General features: G+C 42.6%; 2 protein-coding genes across 2 annotated transcripts in view; one reads left to right on the top strand and one right to left on the bottom strand.

Annotated features, from left to right (window-relative positions):
* The window catches only part of SPTBN5 (spectrin beta, non-erythrocytic 5), a 90,470-nt gene extending 85,949 nt beyond the window's left edge, over window positions 1-4,521 (top strand). Inside the window, exons 62-67 of the mRNA XM_058807858.1 lie at window positions 681-752; window positions 2,331-2,417; window positions 2,822-2,913; window positions 3,083-3,168; window positions 3,630-3,765; window positions 4,347-4,521. Of these exons, the coding sequence (XP_058663841.1) occupies window positions 681-752; window positions 2,331-2,417; window positions 2,822-2,913; window positions 3,083-3,168; window positions 3,630-3,765; window positions 4,347-4,521 (648 nt within the window). The remainder of the gene's footprint in view (window positions 1-680; window positions 753-2,330; window positions 2,418-2,821; window positions 2,914-3,082; window positions 3,169-3,629; window positions 3,766-4,346) is intronic.
* Window positions 4,522-7,168: 2,647 nt separating this feature from the next.
* Window positions 7,169-12,083, bottom strand: part of LOC131559495 (cytosolic phospholipase A2 beta-like) — a 28,702-nt gene continuing 23,787 nt past the window's right edge. Inside the window, exons 20-21 of the mRNA XM_058807859.1 lie at window positions 11,623-11,809; window positions 7,169-9,452 (exon numbers count right to left, since the gene is read on the bottom strand). Of these exons, the coding sequence (XP_058663842.1) occupies window positions 9,214-9,452; window positions 11,623-11,809 (426 nt within the window). The 3' untranslated portion in view covers window positions 7,169-9,213. The remainder of the gene's footprint in view (window positions 9,453-11,622; window positions 11,810-12,083) is intronic.

Genomic DNA, 12,083 nt, shown 5'->3' with positions numbered 1-12,083 from the left:
CCTGCTGCTGAATACTGAGCAGAGCACTTAAAACCAGGTGATGTCTCACACAGAGAATGATTTACCTACAGCCTCTGTGTGAGGTGGCAGTGCTTAGTGTCCACTCTGTTTAGAAGTCAGAGAGAGGCAGGACTTCATGGCACATTTGTCAAAGAGCTGACCAGGTGCCAGATTAGAACCAAAAGCTCCTATTTGCTCACCCTGGCAGGAAATTCACTGTTACCTCATTGGCAGATAAAATTCACTGTTACCTCATTGTTTCCTTTTACTCCTCTGCTTTTGAGAGGAGCATGTTTGTTAGATACCCAAGTGTACCAGTACAACACTATACATTGGTGTAACTCAGCAGTTGTGGAGATGGTATGAATAACTTGAACAATTTAAGTTGTAGAATGCAAGTAATAATATAAAAATAATATTAGTTAATTAACACACTAAGGTAGAGAAAATTCCATAAGTAAATTGTTCAAGAAGGATTTGAATTCTCTTCATTTAGGTGGTCTATCAAACACACAATTGCAACCTAGGGAGGATTTCCAGCTGTGCTGTCAATATAAGGGCTAGAGGAACCAGAGATCCATTCTTTGCATGGAGTTTATCTAAAATATACCTTCAGAAATTTAACATAGGCCCCTAGGGGCCATTTTAAAGTTAAGTAGCATTGTGCTTGTATATCCCAGGTTCCTGCAAGTCTCCAGAACATGGAGGGTTTCCTAGAGAAGCGCGACCAGCTCCTTCCACGAAGACAACAGGTAGAAATAAATACCACCACTCTGGGTTATTTCATTGCTCCTTGAGTTATAGTCCAGATCTGCTCTGACTTTTTCAGGATAAGCTCTTGCTGAAGAGGAGCTGAGTAGTGTGAGTTTGCTTCAGCTATCCCTAAAATGCATGAGGAAGTGTCCACTGGCTTTGGCAGTACCTGATCTCTCAGAGAAAGAGACAATGGAATTTTTGCCTTTCACGGAAACCATGTAGAATGGGGTCTGTCTACAGTTAATGAATTTATAAACCAAAGTCTAGGCTGTATGAACATGTTAATTACAGTTTCCTAATTATAAATAATATAGCAACTGGTTTCAATATTTCAACTGAATTAGGAGGAAAAAACCCAAATGAAACGACCAAAAAAAAAAAAAAGGAAAAAAATACAACAACAAAAAAAAAAAAAAAAAAAAAAAAAAAACCACACAAAAAACCCCTAAAACTTCATGATCCTGTAACTGTTTGTGATAGTTTGTCAGCAATGGAAGCCCTCAGTCTCATGCTTCCAATATTTGTAATTTCTAGCTGTGCTAGAACAGAATTAAGGTCCTGTTTATCTTTGAAGAATTGGTTTCTTAAATACAGGTTTGAATGAAACTGAAATCTAAATTCTCATCCTGGGAAATAATATCACTTCAAAGCAGTAGCCTAACAATCATGACAGGCCAGGAAATTTTCTACTACTCACCACCAATCTACAGACATCCATTTTTGCTGAGTGTTTGCACATAAACAAGTTGTCTTGGATTATTTGCCCCATAGAATATTTCCTCTGAAATTCTTAACTTGAAAGACCTCTTTTAAAAGGTGAATCTGGTATGGGACTCCATCTTCTTGAAGAGAAATTTAGTTTTTCTTCACTTCTGGGCACACAGTGTTCAGAGATACTGAACTTCCATATCCCCCAACAAGAAAAGCTATGACTTAACCTTCCTCAGAACTCTTTCCTTCCTTTTCTCTGAATTTCTCTAAATTGTCAACTTTATTCACTGGCATAACAAAATATGAATATAAGTTAAGGATCCTTTATTAAGAGGAGTCTCATGGCATTAGGCTAAGTTTCAGTGGTGCATACTTGGGCTTGAAAATAGCTGCTACTTTTGCACATTGCTCAGTAGCATTCCACTGGGGTTAGCTTAGTAAATGAAGAATTCAACAGCCACATTAGATAGTAACACTTGATAAAATTAGCCTGTGACCAGCAGGCAGGGGCTGGTGTTCCAGTTAGGGAAAAATGTGGAGTTTTGGTGGCTGAAAATTAGACAGAACTTTGATTATCCACCTTCAGCAATGTTGCTGACCACATGGTATAGAGTTTGCTTGAACCAGATTATGTCGTTTCTTCAGTTCTGACACATAAAGACCCTTTCTTGAATCACTCACACAGAAACCATAGCAGGTCCTGTTTTTCTAAGAGATAACAATGACTGTGAGAACTTCTGTGATCATAATATCAACAGATCATGGCTTCCTATGAAAGTTGCATGTGAAAGATTTCACTATAAGATTTTCCTATAAAATATATACCTCACAAATGAATTTTATTACCTTTTCTATTCATATAGCCACACTCAAGGTCTTGGAAATCCTTCTATGTAAAACTTGATGGATTAAAGCTTGATTTCTATGATGATGACAAAGAAGCAACTAAGGTAATTTGGTTTTTTAATCTTTCTAGCAAACTTTGTGTCTACATATGTAAAAATGAATTTTTAAATGTCACATTTGGTTTGGGGCTGGGGTGATCTGTTCCCTTTCAAATGTGAGCTGAGTGAAAATTCAGCAATTATTCAACTGATACAACTGAAAACAGACTGATAAGCTTCCAGAAATTTTCAAAGATACTTCTTTTAAGGCAAATCTAATTCAAGGGTTGCCTTCAAGATATAATTCAATTGTCCATGGTTCCTCTGTGGTTCACCCTATCCAGTGATCCTAGGATTAAAGTTAGAAGCATAAAGAGATGGGTGTGTAGTCTGCCTGCAGGTTGGTATGGAATTGAATCCTAGCAGAAAGGACGCAGAAGACAATTTATTTTAATTTTATCTCCCTTCAGAACATATCCACAGTCCTGTCCCTCAGCATTTCTGGTGCCAAATGTGAGAGGCTGGTGAATTACAGCAGGAAGGAGAACGCCTTCATGCTGCGGTGAGTCTTACAGAGAAGGGCACAAACAAAAGCCCGTGCAGCTCCCTGCCCACAGGCACCCAAGGCTGTATGTTGTTAGGAGGCATAACTGGAGTGTCTCACACTCACAAACACAGAAGGTATAAGGCAAAACTGACTAGAATTCACCTTTTCCTATCCTTATTTACAGGCTGAGAGATGGGGCAGAGTATTTCCTTGCAGCACCTTCTCAGACACTGATGGAGGACTGGCTGCAATCACTACAGAATAATATAGGTATGTTCTCATTTCCTTCAAGAATGAGCTGTGCTTTTAGCAAGTGATGGTAAGAGAAAGAGAAGAGAATGACAAGATGTCCTTAGTTTGGGGCGTTTTGAGCCATCATTTTTGCCTCTGTTAGAAAGCAATACACAAGTCACCTGCTACCTGTGATGTAGTGACCTGGCAGAGGAATGTCCAGGGTGACTTGCAAAGCAGTCTTGCAGTTGTACTGTGGCCAACATCAGGTTATTCTCTGCTAGGGGTGTGGTATTTGTCCTTTTATTAAGGAGCTGCTTTGGATCTTGATCAACAGCTTTTCTTCTGGACATCTCTCCACATAGTGGCTTACTGGGAAGGAAGCCATAGCATAATTATAACTATGATGGTCAGAGAAAATAGTTATGGACCCAGAAGTGGCAAACTCTACTTCTAATGATACTTTTTCTTTGTTTTGTTTTTTTTTTTTTAATCTGTAGGACATGGTAACAGATCCCATTCTACAGTGATGGCGCAAACTTTCCTTTCAAACACAGAGACCTCCCAGAAAAGAGTGTGGGGTTTTCCAGACAGGGACTCTGCTGAAAGACTAAGCAGCAAAGGCTCACTGCTGAGGTATGGGCTCTGTGCTGCAAAGCTGAACAGATGTCAGTGCTCTTTGTGCTAAGGTAGCAGCCACCTACAAAGAGACTGCCCTGAGGTCCAACAGTCCTGCCCCTCTGTCACTAATGTCACAAAAGGAACGTGGCCAGCAGGAGCAAGGCACTGATTGTCCCCCTGTACTTGGCACTGGTGAGGCAACACCTTGAGTGCTTTGTTCAGTTCTGGACTGCTCACTTCAAGAAAGTTGGATCGTGTCCAGGGGAGAACAATGAAGCTGGAGAAGGGTCTGGAGAACAAGTCCTGCCAGGAGAGGCTGAGGGGGCTGGGGCTGTTGAGACTGGGGAAAGGAGGCTCAGGGGAGACACAGGCAAGGAAAAGACAGCTACAGCCAAATTTAGAAACCTGGCCTGTTTATATAATTTTTCTTGCATTTGGAGTCTGTACAAACCTTACAGGCTATGATGTGAAATCCTCATCCCACAGCTGGGCAGACTTTTGATGCTGAGCTAGGCACTTAATGAGTCCTTACATATATAGAGACTTAAACTCCTCTAGATTATACCTGATTTTCTGATGATGCATTCTCTTTGTAGGAGAACACCTTCCTTCAAAATCAAACCAGAGAGAGAGTCTGCAGAAATTTCCAGAGATTTTAAGAAAGATGGACCCACAGTGACACAAGCCCCAATCACTACCCTAAACCTAGAACAAAGTGGAAATAAAACAAAACTGCTTCCCTCTCTACTAAAAGCAGGAAGAGAAAAATGACATTTGCCTCAATGAATTGCAGACAATTATAACTTAACTCATCCCTCTGGAAATGTATTAATATGTTTTAAATTAATAATTTCCCGCTGAACTTTTAAAATTATGTATTTAATCTAATAAAATCTTTAAATATAATTAAACGGGATTCCATCTGGTATACTTTTGTGTGTACAACAACTTTGTCATTTGCCATTATTACCCAAGTGTTATCTACTCCAAGGTACTAAACCAAAAGGCAGGGGGACCTTTAAGCCAGACATGAAATAATTCTGTGAGACAGGAATGGGGAGCAGTGAGCAGTGCCTGAGGTGCATCTGTGAGCTAACTACAGCCATGTGCAAGTAGATTTGCAGATACCAACAGAATAGATTTATGATGCTTGGGTGGTCCGTGCAGCCAAAGATAATGTTATATACTTCCTACAGCACTTTGTGGTCTCCACAATCTTTTTTACAACACATTAACCAACCATACTCTATTTGCCAATTCTTTCTGGATGAAGCTACCAGGAAAAAAAAGTCCTGCAGCATTACTCATTTATAATGGAATCTGAAACTTAAGTAAGGCATGAACAATCAGTGTTTCAGTGTAAAAGGAGAAGAAAAGTAGGATAGCAAGTAGGAATTCTAGTCCCCAGACAGCAAGCTTCACATGCTAAGGTATGGTGTAATCATAGGGAAGAATATATATTTTTTCCCCCTACTTATCTCTGTTTCTGAGCCAAGGCATCCAGTAGGTGAGCTAATAATTTCATTTTTTTGGCTAGTCCATCGCTCTCCTCTGTTTACCCCAGCTGGAGCTGCTGTCTGTCATGAAAAACAAAAGACCCAGCACATCAAAGTAATGGGAAACTGATGCATTTCATTATTGTTAACCATTTTTAACTGATAAAAAAAACCCAAAAAAAACAAACAACAACAACAAAAAAAAACCTAACAAAACAACAAAACACCAAAATTAAAACAGCTTCAGTATTTTAAACTTACCATGTAATTGAACAAAGATGTGCCTTAGCTGTGGCTCAGTACAGCTGCCCCCTCACCCCCTTTTGCCATTCCACTGAAAGGGTTTTACCCCAGGAGGTAGATTTTGTTCCAGGTTCTCCATTCCTTTGTAAGCCAGAAGATCTCCCAGATTTCTTCCATTCAATCTTGAAACCAGTAAAAGCCCTGTGAAGTTCTCAGCAGGCATTTAGCATAAGTAGAGCTTATACATCTGGAAAAAGCCTTGTTTTGTGTTTAAGTGCATAAGGAACTTCCATGGGTCTGGTGCTCTTTTGCAATATTTTATTTTTAATTAATATATTATTAAATAGTTAAAAGACACAAGCAAGCAATTTCTATGACGAGCAGGTAATAGTTTTAAAAACAGTCTCATTTCCTTTGTATTTGAGAGCAGATAGAAAGCTCTGTATTTTTGGGGGTTTTTCCAGCAAAATGTTCATCAGAGAGCAGTGATCTGGGGTGCATTTTGGATAAGGTTTTCAGCAGGCACACCTTCATCTTCAATGGTTAAGCAAACACAGCACCAGACCAGCAAGGCCTGGTTTCTAAGTATGGCACATGCCTTTCCTGGTGAGATGCAGAGAGAGGCAGCTTTCTCCTGGAAGTGCCTGCTTTGGTTTCCATGCACTCTGTTCAGTCACAGCACAACATGTGGTACTAGGCCAGGCAAGAATGAGGACAAGGAAAAAAACAAAGCCACAGCCTCGGAGGAACAACAACACAAAATTTCAGAGGCCCTCAGACTCCATGTTTATCCTAAAGGGAACAAGGACCAGTTCTTCTTATCAGCCTTACACCACTGAAACTACACCTTGTATTTCTGTGGTTCGGGGGCAGTGCAAGCCAGCATGCTCTGAACCCGAGCTCAGGAGTGCTTTGAGGACACCCTGTGCCAGCCACCCCTTCCCACAAGCTGCACAGACAAGACTGTGCAAGGTGTAGGTCCCTCCAGCCTGCAGAGTTCTCCAGCAGCCTCTGTCCTCACAAATGCCCTCCAGGTCCTCCTACTGCACCATCAAACCAGCAACTCCTCTATTCTATGAGGAGTTCCTATGATTCTATGACATTGACTCCTCCAATATCACAGAATCATAGAATCAATTAGGCTGGAAAAGACCTCTACAACCATCCAGTCCAACTGTTAAACCGGCCTTGCCAGGTCCACCATTAAACCGTGTTCCCATATGCCACACCCACATCATGTTACAAAAACAAAGAGGCAACCAAAATGAAACAAAAAGACACTCTGATGGGCAATGATACAGCCCTCACATAATTTCAGGCTCTGAAATGCAAAACTATATTTGAAAAAGCTTTTATAATTTAAGGCTACAGAGGTACCACATGGGGCACCAAGGAAATGAAGGGGCACATGCCTGTCTGTGCCTCTGGCTCCAAAATTAGGCAGCAGTTCCCAACCTGATTTTAAGTGTTGGCAAAATCTCTGGTGATAATTCTCCCAGAAGAGTCACACCACCTTCCCCACCCACAGCTCCCTCCCTCCCACCCTCCCTTTGTAACAGGGTTTAACAGTCCCTCAGAACAGTAATTCCCCACCAGCTGTGGGTTACCTGAAACCTTTGCGGTTTTGTGACTCCTTCATATTTTACTGGGCCTCTCTGTTTGTATTAGCAGCACTATGAATGCACCAAACATGCTCCAGTTGTTAGTCTGTGGAGCATTTTGTAGGACCAAAATAAAATTTTCTCAGTGTGGCTGAGCTGCTTCACTGCTGGGTACATGCTGCCAAGGTTCACAAGGGTTACATATTGTTCTCTGTAGCCCATGGACACAACAGCAATATCTTTTTGCAGCATCAGAGCTTTCTAGGACCAGCCAGAGAAGCATGGAAATGCTGCACACCCTGTGCACATGTGTGCACAGAGCCATGTGGGCTTGTATGTGCCACAGAATGCTGGGCCAGGACATGCTGCTCTCCTGAGCAAAGGTAACAGATCCAGCTGGATCAACTCCCAACTCAAAATGGCTCTTTATGTTCTGTCTTGCAGCCAGTATCTGATTAGTTGTTAACTTCTCATGATCTGAATCCTGAGGTACATTTGCATTCCAGCCGTTAAGGCTCCTCAGTTCTGGATGGTGTTCCTCAGCTCAGCAAGTAAACATTGTACAAGAAGCATTGCTGAGCCTCAGCCATTGCAACAGAAGCAGTGTTTAGTAGATGCAGGCTTCAGGCAATCATGTCTTTTGTAAATGCTCTCTCTTTAGAGCTTCAGTATTGTCTGTGTATACCAAAAAGACAGACCCCTCTTTTTCGTTCTTTGTCTGATTTTGGATTTCAAGTAGAACTAATTCTAGATCTCAAGTAAATTTCCAACACAGAAGAAATATGTAAGATTTTCCTTGGAAGTCCTGATGAATATGCTGTATTTGGAAGAAATAATTCAGAAACAGGTCTAAATCCTTCAGTGTGAGGAAGTCTGCAAACTTCCCCAACTTCTGTGAAGCTCTGTTTTATATTGCTCAGCATCCTTCCCTAAGATCTTTTTAATCTAGTGGAAGGCTATAAAGATGTTCCAAGCTTCTGGCTCAAGGCAAAGTCTCTCACTGCATTCCAGAGGAAATGAAAGCCAGGTGTCATTTTCCAAATATTTTCCACGAGAAAGGAGGAAAATGTGTGTCCTATTTTTTTAAATTTGTGCTCTATTTTATGTAGCACCTATTAAAAATACTTTGCCTGTGATGTCAGGGGTAGAAGACTATAAAGGGAAAAATCTTCTGTGTGTGAAAATACAATGGCTCTGCACTCTGTTCATGAGTTATGTTGTCCTACATTCAGTTTATATCTGTAAGGAGAATCAGCTTACGTCTCAGTCATCATCACTAAATTAAATGTACTTGAGTCTATGGTAATTATTCCTCTCAAACTTCTGCTATGAAAAACTTGTTTCAGGCTCTTGACATTTTAATCAAAAAAGGCACTGCTGATATAAATCAATGCAATCACATGTGCTTTATGCAGAACCTTTCCTGCAGCCAATGCTCGAAGGAGCTGTGCTCACTCACTGCTGCTACTGCCCTCTCTTTTGAAATGTAACTGCCCCCTTTGTGGTAGTCTGGAGCAGCATTTCTGTGCCAAAGTCTTGCAGGGGAATGGAAAAAAGGAATAACTTCTAAATCAGCAAGGGAAATAGGCCGGACAGAGGGCAATTGTCCACGCTGCAGTTTGGCTGCTTTTCACATATATATATGCCTGACTTCAAAGCTGATCCCTCCAATTCAGTGCAAATTCTAGTTGCTCAGCCTATCTGAAAATCTGGACATCACTGAATGCAAATGGCCAGGACTCGATCTGTAATCAAGTATTGAAAGGACACCAACAATGGGCTCAGGGTTGAAGGGACAGGCTCATACAAAGAACTATCACCACCACCACATACTGTAACATCAAGGAGATCCTGGGAGGTCTCTGCCTACCAGGACCCTAATTTCTTAATAAGAAAGACCACATAGTGAGACTCTTGTGGTCTGAAAATGTGGGGGAAGGAGATAAAATAAACCCTTCTGAAAGCTGGGAGCCTGAACATGGCAAGGTGAGAAATGTACAGGTTTGGTCAGTTTTCTGCAAACAATGAACACTGTGATGTGTTGTAATGTGACTGTGATGTGTTGCAATGTGCTGCCATAGCCTTCAGTGGGGAACAGGGCAAAAATAAGCTGGATACCCAGCTTAGGGGTATCCAGAGTAGCTGGGGAAATTCCCAGTCCTTCTGCTTCTCTTTCGTTCTACAGCACTCCTGATTGCCTGGAGAAGCAGGTCTTTGTTATTGAGGATGTTGTATTTGCTCAGGTTCACAAGCTTATCAAAATTTTCAGAGGAATAAATTAGCCTAATGAGGTAGTAGGGTGAGCAGTTGTTCTCCAGATTTACTTTGCCTTCTTCCATCTCCGAGTGACCACGCCTCACTCCTGCAGAGAAAGAGAAAACCACCACAGTGAGATGAATCTGGAGTACAGTGTTGTAGGGGACTGATCTACTTGGCAGGACCCCCTGCTATAAACAGCCCCCAGGAAATACTGCAAACCCACTCCACAGCTTGAAAGAACCATTTCTGGTGTGTTTTCCCAGTTCCTCTTCCTTTCCCTCCTGCTAAAGCTCAGATCTGGAAATCCCTCAGCAGAGCTGGACCAAATTCCTCCTTGACCTGCCCCTGCAGACATCATTCCTAGGCAGCATGCCCATGGGTCCATATCCATTTCCAAACCCTGTAAGTCTGATTCTCAGACAAAGACACGCACATGGAACACTTTTAAAAATCCATGATTGCCCCTGGATTAGTGGTGACAAGTGCAGGTCTGCCAGCTAGAGTGAGTGGACAGCCTAGTACACACAAGGAGACCTTGTGATGCCAACCACACAGGACTGCCTGTTGCAGAGCGCAGAGGGACCAGAGCATCCTACATCAGACTCTCAGCAAACTCCAGCCTGGCCTCAGGTTTTGCCTCTTGGAATTGGCAATATCCATACTCCCTGTCATGTCAATGCTTTTGTTTAAAAGGACCCCCTAATTCCCTGCAGTGAGGACTTCAGCAGTCTCATATTTATGTTCCTACAAATTTTTTTGCTTCAGTTTTTCGCTGGTTTTTTTTGCCTATCTCCTTGCAGTCTGAACCAAATATGCCCAAAACACTAATGTAATGTGAGATGAGTTTCAGCAGGGCTACAAACAGACTGCTGAGATACTCCTTATGATTTCAACCAGAACCTCATGAAAAAGACACAAGAATTGTGTCACCTGCTTGAGACACAGCAGGTCTTAGTCTAACCTAGTGGTTTCTGAACAGTGTGATCTCAGGGTGCTAGGCACAGACTACCACTAGAAGCGTCTGAATTAAAAATATCCAATGTTGCTTCACTGAGCCTCACAATACTCAGAGAGATGTATTATCTATGCTGTCCACATCCAGATAAAGCTGCATTTGCCTCAAGCACACCAAAGCACAGTCTGTAACTGCTGCACTGCAAATGGGCACTTCACAGGCTGAGTCCTTTTAGACTGTAAATAGTTAAAAACAAGAAAAATAACTACCCACATTCCACAAGATGTCTCTCATCCCCCTAGAAACAAAAAAGCTCCACTGTTAAACTTGAGATCCATGAAAGCAAGTTGCCAAGGACCCCCTCCTCCAACCACCCACATCAGTTGCTGGTTGTCAGCTTGATGCTGAGAGACGTGCAGGTGAGTGTCAGAGCTCACCAGCTTAGGCCTGGAGCAGAGAACTGGCAACAGCTGCTCTGTCTGCAGCACCTCATCTATTTTTCATTCAGAGAGATTCCAAAATCTTCACCTGCTTTACCTGCCACCCACTGCTCAACGGCTGGATCTCACCCTACATTGCCATTTGGACCATTTCCAGCCTCCACAGCTCCCTCTACAGAGTATCTCCTCTTTTCATCCACTGAGTTTCTAAATGTGATTTTCTTGATTTAGCTCTTACTGTACATATTCACTGAGCATCACTGAATATCAGAGCAGAAAAGTACCTTTACTTTTTGCTGCTATTCCTACCCTTCCCAAATGCTCCCTCGGAGACTTCCATTTTGCTCTGGTCCCACTATGGGCCCCAATAGAATTTTGGGTGAAGCTGGAAGGAGCTCACCCCTGTCACCTTACTCTCCACCACAAGCAGCCTGGGGAAGACAGGGGTGCAGGGCCAGCTCTAGGGCTGGATGGCCCAAGGGTCCCCAGCCCCCACCAGCAGGTCCTTCAGGAGGCCCTTATCTCCCTGTTCCCACAGCTCTCTGGGCCTTTCTTTACTCTCCCTCATCCCAGTGCCAGAAAAAATTCCAGCACTCTGCACATCTCCCTTGGCAGGACATGGCAGCAGGCGCAAGTGAGGAGGACCTGCAGCTCTGCTCCAAGGGACAGCGACATGAGCCATCTGCCACAGGCAGGGCTGGAGGAGGCACTGTGGCACTGAGTTGCCCAGGACCGTGTCCTCCATGCTTTTCAAGTGGAGAACAACAGCAGGAGTATGGAGGCTGCTCTTCTGCCTCCCATAGGAGACATGTAACACATACCAGGGGTAGAGCACAGTGCCCTTGATTGTGCTCTACAGTTCTGTTGACTGCATTTACCTGGCTCCTTGAATTCCTTGAAGGTGTCATTCACCAAGGGAAAATGGATTACTATGGGTGCTCTGGGGTCCTCTGCATCCGCAAATATATAACATTCCTTTGGATTCTTCTCTTCTTCTGGACTTAGCTCCACTTTGGGGAATGGGATATTTTGTATCTTGCAATATTTGTATGTCATCTCTAATTGCTGTGGACACAGAATGGCATGGAGTTAAAGCTCTAAAAAAAGAATCAGGTTTACTCAGGTATCCTGGAATACAATGGCATCTTAACTCATTCCCTAGAAACACTATGGAATGTGTAGTCCAAAGTAGCCACAGTACCAACCTTACTTTCAACCAAGTCAGACAATGACAGTTTATTACCCTGTAACATTTTTTACAAGCCCAAGTGAATGACCCAAAGTCACACTCAGAATTCATCATGACAGACCAGGAGAGGTCACAGGCATGTCTCCAGCA

This window comes from Ammospiza caudacuta, chromosome 6 (assembly GCF_027887145.1).
Source record: "Ammospiza caudacuta isolate bAmmCau1 chromosome 6, bAmmCau1.pri, whole genome shotgun sequence".
Lineage (NCBI taxonomy): Eukaryota > Metazoa > Chordata > Aves > Passeriformes > Passerellidae > Ammospiza > Ammospiza caudacuta.
This window is presented reverse-complemented; position numbering and strand designations above follow the sequence as displayed.